The sequence below is a fragment of the Balaenoptera physalus genome (assembly GCF_965194825.1).
Source record: "Balaenoptera physalus genome assembly, chromosome: 1".
NCBI classification, from domain to species: Eukaryota; Metazoa; Chordata; class Mammalia; order Artiodactyla; family Balaenopteridae; genus Balaenoptera; species Balaenoptera physalus.
The window spans coordinates 64,413,266-64,433,319 of record NC_138882.1 but is presented as its reverse complement, the minus strand read 5'-3'; the positions used below and the strand labels follow the sequence as shown (position 1 = coordinate 64,433,319).

The 20,054-nt window shown below is 33.1% G+C and overlaps 1 protein-coding gene across 10 annotated transcripts in view; it reads left to right on the top strand.

Annotated features, from left to right (window-relative positions):
- Positions 1-20,054, top strand: part of DCAF6 (DDB1 and CUL4 associated factor 6) — a 166,614-nt gene that overhangs the window by 106,736 nt on the left and 39,824 nt on the right. For 6 of the 10 annotated variants that reach the window (XM_082437410.1, XM_082437416.1, XM_082437414.1 and 3 more), the window contains 4 exons: positions 10,707-10,824; positions 15,361-15,476; positions 16,660-16,746; positions 16,981-17,308. In XM_082437410.1, coding sequence (XP_082293536.1) covers positions 10,707-10,824; positions 15,361-15,476; positions 16,660-16,746; positions 16,981-17,308 — 649 coding nt within the window. The remainder of the gene's footprint in view (positions 1-10,706; positions 10,825-15,360; positions 15,477-16,659; positions 16,747-16,980; positions 17,309-20,054) is intronic. The other 4 variants (XM_082437419.1, XM_082437413.1, XM_082437411.1 and 1 more) reach the window with 1 other exon arrangement.

Here is a 20,054-nt window from a genome sequence, read left to right as displayed (position 1 = left end):
CAGGTATCTTGATAACGGTGATAGATAGTAATACTGAACCAAGATAGGGATTTCAGGAGAAACAGCCGGTTATAGGGGGGAAAAGGTACATGCGATTTTCTTGATATGTTGAGTTTGAAGTACCTTTGGACATCCAAATGGAGAAATATCATAGACAGTTGGATGGAGATATGATGTTTCTGTAAGTCACCAGAGAAGCCTGAGATGGAGATAAAAATTAGGAATCATCAATTTACAGATAACAGTTGAAACCACAAGAGTGGATAAAATTGTCTAGGAATAGAGGATAAAGTGAAAAGAGGAAAGTCTATGCTACAGGGACCAAGCAGAGAAAAGTATCTGGCTAAGGAGACAGAAAAGGAACGATCAGAGAAATAGGGCAGAAGAATGCCATAACCAAAGTCAGGAGAAAAGAAAAGTTCAAGGAGGAACTGGTCAGTAGTGCATTGTGAAGCAATGAAAGGACAGAGAAATGTTTTTGAATTTGGCACTGTGTGGGTTACTGACTGCTTCGGCACTGCAGTTACATGTGGAGGCAGAAGCCAGATAGCAGTGGTTTGAGGAGGAAGATTTTTTTTAAAAAGTGGACACATTGGTATGTAGATGACTTTCAATAAGCTCAATTAAGAATGAAAAGGTAGAGAAAAGGTAATGTCTGGGAGGGAGTTATAATTTCAGAACTGAGCATGTTTATAAAATAAGAAAGAATCTTTGTAGAAGAGGTTAAAGGTATAGGGAATAGTTGATGTCCCCAGATAGGCTATTATTTCAAGTTTTAATCTTTGTCAAGACCCTTGTTCTCTATTTTACCCTGTAGAATGGAAAAAGTGGTACATTTAATAAGTTTTTTCCTGAATATATCTCTAATGATTATTTTAAGCATATTTTAAATGTCTTTTTCATACTTTTAAAAGACACTAATATATTTTTTAATTGATAATTCTGTTTTATACTTACCTGACAGTATTCATCTTCCAGGTGTCCAGGTGCTTTTACATGTTGCTTAATTTAATTTCCCATAGTAGTTCATAGGTTTTCTTTCTTTTTTTTTTTTTTTTTAATTTATTTTTTGGCTGTGTTGGGTCTTCGTTGCTGCGTACGGGATTTTCTCTAGTTGCGGTGAGCGGGATCTGCTTTTCGTTGCAGTGCGACGTCTTCTCATGGCGGTGGCCTCTCTTTTGAGGAGCACGGGCTCTAGGCGAGCGGGCTTCAGTAGTTGTGGCTCGCAGGCTCAGTAGTTGTGGCTCGTGGGCTCTAGATTACAGGCTCAGTAGTTGTGGCACACGGGCTTAGTTGCTCCGCAGCATGTGGGATCTTCCTGGACCAGGGATAGAACCTGTCCCCTGCGTTGGCAGGTGGATTCTTAACCACTGCGCCACCAGGGAAGTCCTAGATTTTCTTTATTTTGAGGGATTACTAGGCTAAAAATGTTACTAATAAAATTTTTTAAATTGTAATTGACTTGTTTCATTGAAAAGATTTCTTTAAATAATTATATATACATTATTGAACTGGTTGATTGCAAACAGTGTTTTTGCTTATTTATCTTGAATTTTTTAAAAAAGCACTACACTTTGTCTAATATATTTATTGTAAACCTTAAAGACCATAAATGCAGCTGCCTGGTTGCCTCAATAGATTTTATTTTCTTTTATCAAAATATTTTTTAAAGAAATAAATGATAGGGAAATAAGTGTACAGCATGCACATTGTTTTTATCCTGTGCTAAAATACTTTACACTACTCTCCAAATTTAGGGCTGTGGGTGCACACATTGACAACCCATCTGTGCTAATTAGAAAGTATTTGAATAAGCACAGTTATATCTGTCATGCATTTTGTTTAGTGTGAATAATATATTTTAATGAGTAGTTTTGATTTTCCTTTTATTTATATCTCTGTTATAACTACTATATTTTAAGGGGGAAAATCCTCTTCTGACATATTTCTCTTGCCTCTTACTAAAACTAACAAATATTTCCTGTTAAAAATATTTAGGCCAGAAATTCCCCCTTCTTTTATTAACAATAACAACAATAACAAAAGAAACCTATAATCTTAACATTTAATTTTTGAGGGGGTATGAGGAATTAATTTTGCCTGAGTATTAAATTTTTGCCATGACTCTAGCAAGTTGCTTTATATTCATTTTACAGTGATAATCATTAAGTGGAAGTTGATAATGCCATTAAGTTTGAAACTTACACCTATAGGCAATTGTGCATCTGTCAGACACTCATTTTCTACTCTAGATTTAAAGAAATAAAAATGCTAATTTGTAAGCATTAGAAACATAAATGCTAATTATCCATTATTTTATATAAGCAGACTTCTTTTGACATTAATAAAATGTTTACTTACAGAAGGAGACTTGTGGATGATCAGAAAGCAGTGAAACAGATTTTACTAATTCTACTAGGGTAGATTGGGAATGGAAAAACTGGACCTGTCTTGCATTAAGTATTATTTCCTTAAGATTATATACTGTCACCAAGTTGAAATTTTATTTTAATAATATCATCTTGATGATAGTACATCAAGCAGTATTGTAAATTGCCATTAAATGTACTTTGACAACTCTAATTTTTATTAAATATCTAATGATTGAAGACTGCTGTATTAGTGGGAAATATAAGTTCAGTATTCATCACACTGGACTACCTCTGTATATGTCGTATTTTAAATTCTAGAAAATAAAGTTAGTGAAATCAGACTTCATTTAGACTTTTTTTTATATTCCTTAGAACTAGTTATCACTTAGTTGCTTAGAATGAAGTAGCTAATCCCCTTTTCCCCAACTGCTAGTCTAGATTCTTAAAATTAGTGGTATATTTCATCTTTTGGAAGTTAAGCACTGTTTAATTTTTATTGCATATGCTTACTTGTTCCACTCTCCTGCTAACCAAATCAATATCTATATTTCTAGTTAAATTGTTTTCTAACTCAGAATTGTCTATGATAAAAATAAGTGACATTTATTGAGTTTTTAATATGTAACTGGCACTGTGTTAAGAATTTTGTATGTATTATCTCATTTGTTGTAATTTAATGAGGTGAATACTAATGTGATCCTCATTTTACTGATGAAGAAACTAAGACTTCAAGAAATCTGTAAAGACAAGTGAAATAAGTGGTGGAGCCATATTTGTATATCTGTTTCATTAATTCAACTCATATTAAATGCCTGTTACCTTGTGGCAAATACTGGGCTTGGCGCCAGTTCGCATGAATGAATAAAGCTAATGCTCCCTTTGCTTGGAACAGAGTTGATTAATAATAATAATGATAATAATAATAATAGAGTTGATAAACCATAATAATAACAACATAGACACTTACATTTTCTTTGTGCCAAACATTACTTGGAGCAATTTTTTATGTTTATTTACTTAATCCTCACCAAAGCCGTATACAGCAGGTACCATTATTATCTCCATTTTCAGATGAGGAAACTGAGGTAAAGAGAGGTTAAGAAACTTGTCCAAGGTCACACACTGTGTGTCTGTGTTAAGAGATGTGATTCAAATCCAAGCAGCCTGGTTCCAGTGTCTGCGATCATAACCACTATCCTTTGCTTCATCTAACAGTAAAGACAGATGATGAAAAAAATAAATACAAGTGTCCTAAGTGTTATAAAAGAGGAAGTAAGGTTCAGTCGGGAGCATATGAATGAGTCTTTGTCTCTTCTGGTAGGGGACCAGATAAGGCATTCCTGAGGATGAGACATTTTAGGTGCAATCTGAAAGATGAGTATGAGTAAGTTAGGTCAAGGAGAGGGAGGAAAGGGGATCATGAATAGCATGTGCAGAGGCTCTGAGATAATCACATTAGAATGACTAGAAGAGTCCCAATATGGCTGGCGTTTGCTCTGGCTTCAAGAGATAGGTAGAGTCCAGATTGAGAAGGACCTTTTAGACTTTTTTAAGGTTTTAGATTTTAATTTAGGAACAGTAGGAAGCTAATGAAGGATTTAAAATAGGGAACATGGCCAGATCTGGTTTGTTCTGAATAGAGTATGAAAAATTCATTAGAGACTAATAAATCACTTAGGAGGTTCTTCTGGTAATAAGGATTTTGACCTGGTGATAGAAGTAAGGTAGCGATGTGAAGAGATTCATGAAATATTTCAAATGTAGAGTATATGGGATTTGATGAACAAGGCAAAGGATTGAGGAGGAGTCCAGAGTATAAATTGCAGTAACAACTCCAGAATTTCTACATGGGGGTGGTTTAGCAATGGCAGTCTGGTTGGAGGGAGCAGGGTCAGGGTGTGTCTTAAATCTGTTTTTATACAGTAAATGCAATGTTTTGACTTAGATTATACATTTATTTGTGGTGGTTTGGGAAAGGTAATAATAGAGACTAGCAGGTGACATTTCTAGGGCTGCAAGGGTAACTCCCAAGTTTTGACTGAGTACAATTGATTGGCTACTTCCTGAAATAGGTAACCCTGGAAAAGGAAGAATATATGGGAGAGGATGTATAGAAGGAGGTGGAGATCACAAGCTTAGTTTGAATATGTTGAATTTGAGTTATCTGTGTGAGGCATCCAAGTAGGAAAGTCTGTTGGGCAGTTGATTGTATCGTTGTGGCGTTTAGCAAAGATGGCAGAGCTAGAGAAGTAAATTGGAGAATTTTCTGCATGTAGATGATAATTGAAGGTATGAAAGTAGATGAAATCATCTAGGATGAAAGTAAAAAATGAGACATCTAAAACATCTCAAAAAAAATCAGAAAAAATTCCAGAATTAAATATTTTGCTAGAGGAGAGGTGATAAAGGAGATGGAGAAGTAACAACCACATTGAGAGGTAATAGGTAAAGTAGAACAGTGTGATGTCATGAGATCAAAAGAAGAGAAATTTTCAAATACAAGAGAGTTGTCTATTTGCTGCTGAGAGGTCAAGTATAAATGGGTTCTAAAAATTCTCCACTAGATTAATCAACATGGAGGTGATCAATCTCATTAGTGAGAGCAGTTTCACCGGGCTGATAGAGGCCAGAGTAGAGTAGGAGAAGATGAAAAGTACTTCTCAATGGAGATGAGAATTAAGAAAAGTAATTCAAAACGATAAGCAAGAAGGACAGTAGCTGGAGGGGAAAGTGGTTAAAGAGAGTGTTCTCCTAAGCTGTCTACCTCATTTGTTCATTTTCATCTGGAAGTCACATTTTATCATGTTAAGTAATCTGTTCAATCAGAGTATAACAGACGGGTTTGATTTTTTAATAGAGAATATAGGTGAGGAAACAGTCATAAAAAGAATAATCTTGGATGAGAATTTTGGCAGGGTTTATGTGCCGCATGAGGTACGCATTTTTACTTATTTTCTTTCTATCTGTTCTCCCTCCAAACTGAAAGTGAACTAGGAATAGAAGACTTTTATGAACAGAGTAGTATAAGACAAACAGTTCTGAAGTACAGGGAAAGAAAGCCTAGGTAGCATAGGTAAAATGACTACTACATTTCAATCCATAAATTTTAAATATTAGAGGGAAAATGGAACCAGGCACAGTCTGATTCTGTATGTATCCCAACCCCATGTTTAAGTTCAATTCACATTTCTGTGTTATGTCATGAAAAAAGTTATTGGATTAAAGTTATTGTCATTGATTTACAGGTTGAGTTTTGATTGTCAGGAAGAAAATTTGACTAGGATATTATTTCCAAAAGATTACATAGGAGAGATTTCCTAGTAAATATCAGTATTAAAGTTGCACTTTGTTTTTGGCTTTCATAAAATAGTTAATTTCTGTATAAAGTCAGATTGCACTAGTGAGAACACTCAATTTTAGAATAAAAACCTTGCCTCACAGTCACCTATGGGGTGGATAGGAGTTCTCTGTTTAGAATCTACTCCTAGAAACAGTTTCTGCACTTTGAATCAGAATATGCTTCCTTATACAAATGATTGGAAGACCTGGATATCCAGTAGTCTGAGGTATGCAGAAAAGTTACAGGTTCCTGACCTATAAAATTGGAAATTTTTCATTGGCCTAGAAATGATACTTGAGAAATTTGCCTTTTCTTCTATGTATGCCAAGCAAGTTGGGGTGCAAAATTTGGGGAGATAGTTGAGCTTTATCATTGCTATGTCAGTATTTTTTCAGAGGATTTCATCATATATTTTGTTTCCTTTTAGATTGATTTTTATTTTAAACATTTGGCAAAATAGAAGGAAAAATATTGACAAGTTCATTGTGCAATAGAAAATCCCTGAGGCAAAGAATATATTATTTCTGTATGATCCACAGGATATCTGAGCTACTCTAGGTGATTAATGGATGATTGTACAGTTAGAATAGTGACCCAGCAGCAGAGGAAATGTTGGGCATAGTGGTTCTAAACAAATTATTGTGGCCATATGCTACTTAATTATCATTTTGATAACTTTGTTTAAATTTACACATAGGATGGGTCTCCAGGGATATCCTAGCTAAAAGACCAAACATCCATATCAATATTTAGATGATATACAAACCTAGTTACCAAGATAGCATATTTTATACTACTTTTAGCATGTTTTTTTAGAACCACAAATGATTAATTTCATAGTTGAAATGCACAGATTGAATGGTTTGAAAACATGTGTATTAACCAAAAAAAAAGAAGTTTATCTGTGGTTCTTAGTGTGAATCAAAGCTTGAAAGATACCTAATTAAAGTTGAAAGAAGTTGCTTTCAAATTGTATTCCAGCCCATTCTGAGAGTTTTTTCTGAGCCAATGCATTCATCTGAAAGGGCTCTTTCGGGAAAGGATCTCTTAAATTTGCTTCCCAGAATCTCATGTTACTTCACTTCTAACTCCAAAAAAATGAAGTCTTTTACAGTATATTGTCTTGATTATTATGTGGTTATGACTGTGCTTGCTAAAGCATGTATTCTAATGGATGGTCGTTTGCCTGGATAGAGACCGCTCTAAGCTACTAACATCAGTTGTTTTTAATAATTAAACTACAAAGCAATATGTATGGCCATGTTAGCAGTGTTGAACAAGTTAAAAGTGATTTTTTTCCCCCCCACTACACTGTCCTTGTGCTGAGTGCACCACAATTAATTTTATTCTCCTATAATGTTTTTAGAGTGAGAAGAAATAGTTCAGTCTCTCAGTGCCCTGGAAAAGATACAGCGTAGTTTTCCAATACTCTGATACCAAAGTGACAGTTTGGACTACCAGAACTTTTATCAGTTAAAGTTGCTGATATGAATTATACATCACTTCTGAGAAATAACAATACCAGCAGTTGATATTTCTTAATTAAAATATTTATTTAAGGAATCTTATTTTCTACTTAGTATTCAGATTATTTGCAAGACAGTATAGTAAGTAGGAACTTCATATAGAAAGAAACTTAGGTTACTAGAAAAAAAGAATCTAGCTCATTATCATCAGTTTCATCATCTATAAAATGGAGATTAAAATATGTGCTACAGAGATTTAACAAAGGATACATATATATCCTGGGACATAGTAATGTTCAAGAAATTTTAGTTACTGTTATGATGGTGCGTTCTACATAAAGTCATTGGGTTTGGTGAAGTTCTAAACCCTAAGGCTGTTAAATTAAAATCTCTACTTGTTAAGCAAAAGATTTCAGTAATATTAATATATTTCTGTGCATTATATAAGTAAGGCTTTGAATAATACAGTTTTTAGAATGTGTTTGCTAATCCAACTTTTAACACACAGCAAGTTATGGAAAATTAAAATGGTTACAAATATTTCTTCAAATAAAGTAATAATAACATTTATTTTTTAGTTCGTTAAAGTAGATTTTTTATAGACCTTTTTAGCTTAAAATATGCACTTTATCAGAAACAATTTGTTAATTTAATAGTAAACCAGTGATCTACATTTCCGAGAAAATTCAATTCGATAGGTTGTATATGGTCAAGAAGAGGAGTATTAAACTAGCAAGAGTAGAATGGAACAAGGCTAGGAAATGGATTTTTAAACCTCAGATATATACTTCCATTAATGCCTCAGTTGAAGAAACCACGTTCTGCACTGCGTAGTGTTTCTGCCAGAGACATTATTTATATGCAGTCTACAAGGAGATAACTAGACTAGGGGTCTGAAGTATTTGTAGCTAACAGAAATAATGTGATGGGCCAATTTTACTCCGGGCTGATGACTTCATTGACAACTTAAATGAACAAATTCTGTCAACTGTAGTCATTTTATAAATTAAATGAGTACTACTGTGTTTTACATGATTTTTACTGTATTCCAGAGAGATTAAATAATAACTTGGTAGTAGATAACCTAGGAAGAAGGTTTGAATTAACATTGATCATCTCAGGAAGCTTCTTGCTTTTGGAGGTTGGGGTTGCTCTTGGAGGCTGGTAGATATTTTCTACACCATTTTGACCTCTTAACAGCTAGCTATTTGTCTACTATATTCCTTTAGTCATAGCATGCAAATATCTATAGCTGCCTCTAATTTTACTCAAAAAGGAAGTTTTGATACAGCATTTAAATGGCTTCTTTTTTTAAATTTTTATTGGAGTATAGTTGATTTACAGTGTTGTGTTTGTTAGTTTCAGGTGTTAAATGGCTTCTTAAAACTTATGCTCCCATAACCAAGGTAGATCTATGAAATTTAACCCTACAGTTTTCTCACACCTGCTTTTTTTTTTCCCTATTTCTTCTCTACTTTAAAAGAAAAATAATAACAAAGCACTTTACAAAATGTTGTGAGAGATAATGAAAGAAGTAGCCCCAGTTCTACCTCTTGGTTTCCTTGATCATTCATTCAGTCTTTCAGCTATCTTCACCAATTCCAGATCCCTAAGGATGACTGTGGTTTTGGCAGCAGTGGGACAGAAATTTTAGCAACATAACTAAAGAATAAGGGAAAACTATATGTGGACAAATGACTAACAGCAAATTTTTCAAAGATTGTCAAGGATAGGACAGATATTTTAAAAGTCCTGTTCAGGAATTCCCTGGTGGTCCAGTGGTTAGGACTCTGGCATTCATTGCCGAGGGATCAGGTTCAATCCCCGGCTGGGGAACTAAGATCCCACAAATCATGCGGCGTGGCCAAAAAAAAAAAAAATCCCATTCTTGATAATTTTATGTAAGTTAAAGGTATGTTAATTCAGTTATTTTATCAGAATGCCATTTGGTAAAATACCTCCTCTAAAACATTGAATGTAATATCGAATCTTTGAAAGTCGTAATGGATTGTTAACTTTTTTTCCAGCAGCTGTTTATATCAAGGACATAATCATAACAAAAGTAGTACAGAAACAAAGTGAATTTATCATTTGGTAGGCCAGCTTTATAATTGATTCATGCTTTTATTTTCAAATAGCAATTAATGTTATAGGAGAGGATTTCTCAGGAATTAGAAGTGAAGACACAAGAATTGATAATCCTGAGTTTTATCAGCTTGGCTTCTCATCTCTTGGGGAGAATCCTTTTTCCTTTCTGCTACAGTTCTGTATTTTTAAGTCTTGTTAATTATCCTCTCACAGGATAAAAGCTAGAGCAGAGTTTCTATCAGATTCTCTTTTAGTAAGTGCTCCACCGTCTTCAAGAGGAATGCAAAAAGATATGTCCTTCATTACAGTATAAACCAAAAATCCTAAGTAATTTTGATTTCATTAAGTTTTTAATGCTTTTGTTGATACTGTTTTCAAGACAGAAAGCTTATTTTTAGTACTGTTATATCAAGTCCTTGAAATTGTATCGAGAAAACAATTATGACACAGAAGAGTTTCCTTTCTGCAAGCGACTGGCAGAAATGTTACATGTTTGATTATACAGCAGTTTTTATTCCTTATGCATTTTAATGTTCCCCCAAGCTGTTATTCATCATAAAAAGAAAAAAAATTTAAAGCCCTATTCAAATTTGTCTTTGAATATCCATGTACTCCTTTTGGGGGGGAGGGGAGAGGTGACTTCAAAGTGGTTTGTATCCATTTCTGTAGCATTTCTTGATTCTTATTTACCATTTTACAAAGATTTTATATGTTGAGATGGATGTATATTATGATTATCACCTATAGACTCTTCAGGTGGAATTGCCTTTCCATAATTTAGAAAACAAATTTCTTGCAAGATTAGTCAGGAGAAGAGGATGGAATTATACCAAAACGTACGATCTTATAGAGTTTTAGAAAATAACAGAGCACAATAAATTTTCTTCTCCCGCCTCCTTCCCAATAGTGTACAGGCTGTAATCCCTCCCTAGATTATAAGTCTATGAATTTGAAAGAACAGAAAGAATTTGATAGCATTTAATTGCAGCAAAGTTTTTACTAAACAACTTCTTTTGGAGCCCTTGCATCTTACTTCTCAGTGTTTCTGAAGGAGCCAATGATAGTTATTCTTGATGCTCTAGCAACTGAAGAAAAAGATCCTGAGCGTTCCATTAAATAAAAGTACCAAGTTTATAAAGTATGTCATTGCATGTTAATATTCTTTGATTCCCTAAAAACTAAACATGGTTCTCAAATGTGTGTGATTTTCATCTGAATCAAAGGGAGTCATGTACACAAAGCTAGAAAATGATGCAATGCCACTTTTGAAATATAGAGTGTTTCTATAACACTTGCTTTGAACTTTAAGTGAGAACCATAACAGATGTGAGAAAGAGTTATGACAAGGACAACCTAATTTAAGTTTTATAAATTTTAGGAAATGTCATCTTTTTATTGGTTTCAGAGAATTTTTTCAAATGTTTTAAACACAATTTTCAGATAACAATAATGAAAAGCTGAGCCCCAAACCAGGGACAGGTGAACCAGTTTTAAGTTTGCACTACAGCACAGAAGGAACAACTACAAGCACAATAAAACTGAACTTTACAGATGAATGGTAAGTTAATATTTTTGTGAAGATGTTCTTAGCCATTTTGTAGGATTGTATTAGATATTATTTTTAGCACTTCGTCATCTTTGTTTTGCGATAATACATTGGTTCTCAGACTTCAATGTGCTTCAGGATCACTTGGAGAGCTTGTTAAAACAATTACTAGACCCCACTCTCAGAGTTTGAGATGGAGTCAGAGAATTTGCATTTCTAAAAACTTCCCAGGTGATACTAATATTGCTGGTCCTGGGATATTTCTTCTGATAGAAAATGCAAAAGATAAAAATAATCAATCACCAATAGACCACTAGTGCAAAAATTAATAAACCTAACATTTTGGAGCTTTTTGCAGTCTTGGTCCTATGTAAAAGGTATGTGTATGTGTATATATACATATATATTTTTGGTTTGAGTTTTAAAACATGATTTTAATCATACCTAATATATTCAGTTCTCCCCTACATTTATTTGAGTTAACTTTATAGTAAATATTCCCGCAATACTACTTAGTTTTCATTAAGTATTATTTTATCAGCTGTATAATAGATTCCATCTAGTGGATGTACCATAGTTTTACTTAACCATTTCCCTTTAATTAGGCAGTGAATTTATTTGTTTATTTTTAGCAAATAAAACTATAATGAATATCTTTGTTTACAAGCTTTTTCCTACCTTTAACGTTATTGATTTGGGATATTTTTCCAGAAATAAACTATATCTAGATTGAAAGATATTACAAAATTATTTTCAAAAGGATAATCTGTTATTACATTTCTCCCAGCAGCATATGAAAGTACATGTTTTGCTGTCTCCAGGCCAATGTTCAATATCAATATATTCATTTATTTGTAACATATATTTGATTTTTAAATAATTTTTATTTAATTTATTACTGGTGAGTTTGAACTTTATTTAATAGTTGTATAGATTCTTTTTAATGACATTTCTGATTATATTTATTGCTTATTTAATCTAGTTAGATCTTACATTAAAAATAAAATCTAGTTATGTGAGCTTCTTAAATTCTTTGCCACTGTCTCATTGCCTTTTGTGTGAGAGAGACAGCACCCAAAATTTTGTATTTGAATTTATTACTATTATTATATAAATTAATATATAGATAATACAATCTTTCTTAATATATAATTAATTATATATTAATATAATTATATGTGATTAATACAGGGTGATTATATTAATCATTTAATAACCAATATATTAATTATCCTATATAATTAATATATTATTATATTAACATATTTAATTGTATATTATTATATATTATGTTAGTATAATATATAATATTGCTTATAAATAATATATAATATAGTTATATATTGTTTATTAATATATAATTAATTATATGTTGATATATGATATTTATTTATTCCAATTCACTGGTTTCCATTTGTGTTTCTGTGTGTTTTTAAATATTAAACTCTTTGATTAAATAAGATTTTTGCATATTATTGAATACCTTTCTACATTCCAAAGACTGTTCTAGACACTGGGAATGCATCAGTGAAAAAAATAGACAAAAAAATCTCTGCCCTATTGGAGCTTATATTCTAGGTATGGGAGGCAGACAATAAACATAATAAGTGAATTGTATAGTATGTTAGATGGTATTAAGTGCTGTGAAAGAAAATAAGACAGGTAAAGATGTTTGGGAGACCTAGGGAAAGGGTAGGCATCATTGAGAAGATGACATTTGGACAATTTGAAGGGTAAGAAGGAGTGAGCCATGCATATATCTGGGGGAAGAGCATTCTAGGCAGAGAAAAAGCCAGTACAATGGCTCTGAAGCAGGAGCAGTCTTGGTATGTTCAAGGATCTTTAAAAAAAACCCAATGTAGCTGGAGTAGAGTGACCAGAGGAGAGAGTAGTAGCAGATAAGGTCAGCCAGGTAAGTGAGAAGGGTCTTTAAAAGGATAAAGGATATCTCTGGTTGCTGTGTAGAGAATAGGCCTTAGGTAGAAGCTGGGAGACCAGTTAAAAGGCTTTGGCAGTAAGCAAGGTGAGAGGTAGTGGTGTCTTGGACCAGGATAGGAGCAGTGGAGGTAGTAAGAAGAGATTGGATTCTAGATATGTATTTGAAGGTACAGTTAATAGAATTTCTTTATGAACTCTAGTGTTTGACCTCAACTTTTAAAAATAATGATATCTATGGCCCTTTTTCTTAGTACATGATTTAAGATCACAGAAGATTGAGTTATTCTTAAGTCTTTTCTATTCTCATGTTTCTGTACAGAAGGGACTGATATCTTACAAACAATCTCATCTGAACGTTTTTTAACCAAACATCGTTAGTCCCACTCTTCTTTTGAATGCTACTTTTCCTTCTTTAAAAACTGACCATGAATTATATTCTCTTATTTCTTTGTCAAAAAGGTAATTAACTTTTTTCTGATTATGAAAGTATTCTGTATTCATTGTAAAAAAAAAAATTTCAAAAGAGTATGCAGTCTTTTTCATCTATGCCAGCACGGTGTCTTGCTTTTATTTTAGTTTCTTTGATCCAGATAAGGCAATAGAGCACACTGACCAAGAGCTTGGGCTCTGAACCTGACTAGCTGTTGAACCTCTCTAAATATCAGTTTTCTCATCTGAAAAAGGGCATATTTAATAGAACCTACTTCAGACTTTGTTGGGAAGATTTAATGAGAACATGCAAAAAAAGTACATAGCACTTAGCACGTTGACTAGCACGTGATAGGCTTTAAATAATTGTTAGCTACAATTGTCATCTTTAATAAATTGCCTTTCAGATCCTTTACCCAGTTTTTTACTGTGGTGTTTATCTTTTTCTTATTGATTTATGAGAGCTATATATTATAGAATTAAGTGAGGATAATATCATTTGTCTTTCATTTGTTGCAGATATTTTTCCCAGTTTGTTGTTTGTCTTTCAGTTTACTTATGGTAGTTTCACTTTATGGTTTCAGCCTGTGAGCTAATACTCCTTGTCCTTCCCAGGATTAGGGGAAAAGTTTCTTCTTGTTTTCCTCTTATAGTTCTGTGATTTTATATCAAAAATATGTTTAATCCTTTTACAATTTATTTTACCATAAAGTATGATGTAGAGCTTATAGCTCAATTTTTCTACATGGCTTTTCCTTTGTCCCAGTACCATTTATTGAGCAATCTAGTCATTTATCTGTGATTTAAAATGCCATATTAACACATGCTAAATGTATTTACTTGATTACTTTGTCTTTTCCACTAATGGCTCTGTATTCCTACATCAATGCCATAATGTTTTAATTATCATAACTATTCTACACTGAGCATTTTATTTAAGCCTGTATCATAGCTTTCTCAATGGAAAAAAAAAAAGATTTGTATATCACATTGGCTTCTCTTTACCAAAATTGCTATGCATTTCTTTCTGGCTAAAAAGAAATACATGTTCATTGCAAAAAAATCAGAATCTAGAGAGAAATTGAAAAAAAATCACTTACAGTAATCCTACTGAGATGACATTTAACATTGGTGAATATCCTTTCTGACATTTTTCTCTGCTCATATACCCATGTAGATATATATTTTTCTTAAAACTATATTATATATGGATGCCCTTTTAAAAAAATCAAATTGACTTGTGCAATTAGCCTAAAAAGGTTTTTATAAAATTTTGACAAAAGTTCCATGATAATTTGCATTGTTTATTGAGTCACTGCTGTTTGTCTATAATTAACGTTTTTTAAGTTACTGTAGCTGTTCAGTTTCTTTTTCTTGTTCACATCTATACTAAATTTAAGAAATTGTTGCATTTCTGTGAATTTAATTTTAATCTTAGTCAGATTGTTATACATTTTCCTCTATTTTCCTTCCCACTCAATCCCCTTCTTACACATATGTCATGATTTGTCACAGAATGTTCATTGAAAATTATTTATTTAAATTGGTCTGGTATTCTGCTCTAGCTAAAAATTCTAACAGAATTAGGATCATCATCAGGTAGGTATTAAAACTAAAACAGAAAACATTATCCTTGTACAAAACCATGGTGCTCAATCACTTGCCATATTTGAACAACAATCTAGAACTGGCAGTGGTCCAGTGGTCCAGAGGGCAGTTCAAAGACCAAAGAAATTTCCAGGCCTCTTTTCAAGTATTAATTTAAAAGTAGCCTAGAACAACAAAGTCTAAAAGGGCCTATGATCACAGTCTGTAAAATCATTAAGAATTTGAATGTGGTGAACCATCTGTAGTGAGAACAAGAAGAGAGATTATATAATTAAGTTAAAATTCAATAGAGAGACTTGTAAAAATATATATCAGGTTGTAGAAGCATCAAACCAGTGAAGAAGCGGTCCTTTCATATTTTTAAATCTCTTTTTAAATATTAAAGTGGATTAGAATAATCACTTAGACTTTTTAAAGTGATGTTTTTCAAGTACTATTAAAATAATAAGTCCTGTATTTTATTTGTAGTCAAGTTTTTTGACCAGCTTCTCTAGTTGTAAAATATAAAAATTATCCTAAAAGTTCATGTTTATTAACTTCTTGGTGGGATCACTTATCTTGTCTTGATGGTAGGAGCAGTACTGCCTCAAGTTCTAGAGGAAATGGGAGCCACTGCAAATCTGAGGATCAGGAGGAATCCTTGGTCCCACAGAGCTCCACGCAACCATTAGAAGGAGAGAATGAAGCAAGTAAGGTGTTAATTTTGTTTTTGGCATGACAAAACCCAGTGTTGGATGTTTACCTATTTTTCTGATACCTCAGTGCTACAGTTTTGTTTCTTGTTTTTAATCAATTACTTTTGCCGTAATAGTCCAGTTACTGCTGTTGATAAACAAATAACAAATGCAAAAGGTAAGGACCTTAAGCATTTAAGATGGGGCATCACAGTAAAGCACAGTTCCCCTCTGTGGACACAGTGGCCAAGATAGATGGTCATCGTACTGATAGTATGTTAGATATAAATGTTGGTTTGAATTATCTTTACCATTTTTATACCTAGCAGTGAAATACAGAGTACCTATCTTGATTTTTTCAAAGAGTATAGGTGGTTTATGGAGGGAAAAAAGGGATAAAATTTAAACAGGTTATGAGTAAATCCTGTTTCATACAAGAAGTGCCATTTAGAGTATGTTTTTAGAACCCTTCCCTAGAATATTTTTATGTGATCATCAAATGAAATTTAGAGGTTAGTATAGCCTAGAACAGAGTAGATTTTCAGTACATACTTGATAAATGAAGGAATAAATGAATTGTTTTTCACTAAATGAACACATACCTCAGTATAACAGAGTTAACAAGAATAAAATACGTATAAGATGACTGTCTGGTAAGCAAATGTCCAATTAGGAACAAAAAAGACTGATCCTTCATGGGTCTTGGAATTAAATCCAGAAACAAGTATTTTCAATGGCCAAACAGAATTTATGGTGGGGCTAACTTTACTGTTTGTTCATGATAGTTCAAATTAGACCAAATGCATGACAAAAGGGCAGAAAAATACTCAGTTTTAAGTTTAGATTCTCTGAAGTTTAGAGGAAAAAAAAGCAAGATTGAGGAATGTCAGTTGTGAGGGATAATCTAAAGCAGAGATTCTTCACATAGAGTTCATAAAGGTCCACACATAGGCTTTAGGAAGAGGCAGTGGGCAGAATTGCACATCTCTTCCTGATAGCGTTTTACAGTTTTGTGGGTACATAAACATAGTGTTTGCATTACACTGGCAGGGCGAGGTTTTATCTGAGTGTCAAAAGTTTCTACGACCCAAAAAGGGTTAAGAACTACTTATATATAGGAAAGCTGGAGTATTAAATTGGTGTTTATTTTTCTAAAAAAAAAAATTAGGATTTAATGATAATTTGGTTTAATTCCCAGAAGCTCCTGAAGAATCATCAGAGGATGTGACAACACTTCAGGAAGGTACGTCTGCAGAAAGCACAGTTCAGAACAGTATAGATATAGGTGAGTTGTCTTGTTCTTTTTAGATAATTCCTTCATATAGGAAAATAAGAAGCCTTAATCTGTATTAGTCTCTCCAGAGTTAGAGACCATTTCCAAATAGATGTGTTGTGGAATTTTGTCCTTCATATAGAGGGATTAGACTTTATATTAGAAATTGTCTGTGTCAGCTCCGAAGTTAGATTAAATAATTAGTGTTGCCAACATGACCAATTGTTACTACTTATTTTCTGACAGCACAATCAGATAAGTTTACTTTTGAGCCATTGGATTCCAGTTCAGGAGAAAGGAATGACTTCAATCTTGATAGCCCTTGTGGGGTTCCAGAAGAATCCACTTTGTCTGAAAAAGGCAAGGAACCAGGAACTTCAGATCAAACTAGCACTGAAAGTGCCGCCAGTCAGAGTACCAGCAATCCCGAACCTCCGTCACAACCAGAAGCCATTGGGCCTTTGGCTCACGAGGAAACATTGGCCAGGGACTCTGCTCTCCAGGACACAGATGACAGTGATGACGACCCAGTGCTGATCCCAGGTGCGAGGTATCGAGCAGGACCTGGTGATAGGTTGGTAAAGTTTTAATTAACATGAACTATAAAGAGTGTAATTCACAAGCCTTTGTTTGAAGTCACATAAAGGAGTTTCTCCATTTTTGACAGTTACTTCCTCTAAGGGTGTCTCAGTCATATAAACTCACAGAATTTTCTAAATTATAAATGATTTCATATATTACATTCTTTGAGCAAACTGTGCATTCAGAGGAGAATAAAATGTCTCATTGCTCTGTATCTTCAGCACTAAGGCTTGGTTCTCAATTTACAGATCAAGAGAAAGGAATGTTGAGAATGACCAACAGGTTATTTATGAAGTTAGGGTTATATTTAGTTGTCAGATTGCCCTGTAGACACCCTGGCCTTTATCAGTTTTTGGGTTTTTTTAATGTTCAGTTTTTCTGCTTTTCTCTTGACCCTGGATTAAGGTAGTGTGATAAAGTTCTCTTTTTGAGAACAGTATGTTTTCTCTGACTTCTACTAAACTTAGTAACTCAATTTCAAAAATGAAAAATCACACCAAGTAACAAATATAACTACAGTAAAGAATTAAATTGCTAATATGTTCATATACTTTTTCCATTTTTCATATTATATGTTCATAAGGATATATTTTATTTTTTTAGTAGATAAAGTAAATCTTTTAAAGTATATTGCATTCCATACTTTTCTAAAACTATTTCTATAATCAGTGCCATCATATCTCATTGTAAGCTCTGTCTTCTTCCAGAGAATAAAATTTTATCTTTAAAATCCTAGCTTACACAAGCATGAAGAACCCATATTACATATTTTTATGCTCAGTGTTCTGCTATTTATAAAATATTCTGACATTTCTTTCAAGTGAAAAGATTAATTTCCCATTAAAGAATGGCAATGTTATATAATGATTAAGAGCATAATGACTTATATTCTGGTTTTACCATTTACTAGCTGCTTCATCATTCAAATTACTTAATGTCTCTTTAAGGTTCAGTTTCCTTATCTATAAAATGGGGTTATGATTGTCTAGAATTGTTGTCAAAATTTAGAAAAAAATCAATCAGTCCAAGGACTTGTCTCAAATTGAAAGCACTGAATAAATGACAGGTGTATTAAACAACCAAGATATTCTGTGTAGCTACTTAGACTTTAAAAAGCAATTACAATAAGAATGGCTACAGGGATAAAGACTAAAAGAGGACAAGCAAAATTCCTGAACATTGTAGCTTGCAGTTCAGTGAAACTGCCTTTTCTTAACTATGAAGATAGATATGTATCTTCCTTTAGTCATATTCGGTCAACGTGTTTACTTTGCAATGACCCTGTTTTTAAATGTAGAGGAAGTAATCTTTGCTTATATTTGTATTTAGAGACTAATCAAACATCTTCTGTTTACCTGCCACACATTAGTCTTCAAATTCTTAGTATATATTTTAGACAAGTAAAACTTAGTTTCATTTCTTTCCATACCCAGAGGGAGTCCCTTACAATATTATTACCGCTTGATGTATGCAGATAAGGTTGGCAAGCATAGCACAATTTGAAAATCAAGTTGATGGGTTCTGAAACGCCGGGTGGAGAGCTAGAGCCTATAATTATTTTAAGTTCGTAAATTTATGGCTTTCTAATTATGTAAGCAAACATATGTCCTTGGTTTTTTTCTGTACTTACATAGCTTAAAGTGATACTACGGTCATAATGGAAAATAAAATTTAAGTATCAACTTCTAGTAAAATGCACCATGTCACTTACCAGGTCTGTTTGTTTAAATAAGAAATCATATATTTTTGGTAAATATTAGACACTTTCAAAAAATCATAATTATTTAGCATCTTCTTTTTAGGCTAATTATTTAACACTTTTACCTAGCCTGCTTTATAGCTGAGGAAACTGAGGTGCTAAGCAGGGATTTTGTATGTTGTAGACCTAAGGAGATTTTTTTTTTTTTTTACACAGTAGTGTAACATGAATGAGAAAGGAGGATTTGTGGGGAGAGTGGGTCCTAGAGAATGCAAAATGTCTTGCAGCATACTGTCCTTATTTTGGTTATCTGACTAGAAATGATAGTATCTTTCTATAGAGTGTTATCACTTACTTATCATTTTCATAATACTTAGATGATTTATATGTTTTAGGGATTCTCCTGAGCTTTGGATCTGCCTCAAAATTGGCATCTGATAGCTTCACTGACCCAAGAAACCCAGGTGCTGAACTAGACTAGCAGACTCTTTTAGAGGAGAGATGATCAGGGACAGCAACCTGGAAGTGACCCCGCTTCACGCACGTACTCTTGAATTCACGCTCTCATGGTTAGGTCCAGATTTGAAACCACCTCTGGGTCTACATTTGCTTCCCTGCTTTTTTTGTTTTTTAAACTAAATATTATTTAATATTCTGTACACTCAGTTTAGGTATTTAACCTTAGTTTGTCCTATATATTATTTTGTTTTATTCTATAGGACATAGTAGTAGTAACAGAAGAATAATAAAATTCTTCCCATTGAGAAAGTTAATCTACTGAAAAGAGAAGACAGATACACAAGCCATTTATAAGAACATGGAAAACAGTTTTAATAAATATATGAAATAAATACAATATTATATATGTGTGTATATACACACACAAAGTTGTGCATACTGAGGTAATGCTAAAGTGATTATAGTGACTGTTTCGCAGTTACATCAGTTTTCCTTTGAAATTTGCATTATTCTTTCCTAGCTATTTACCAAAAATTTGTAAATGGTGGAAAACCTTCCTTCTGACTTTTCTCTAAATAAT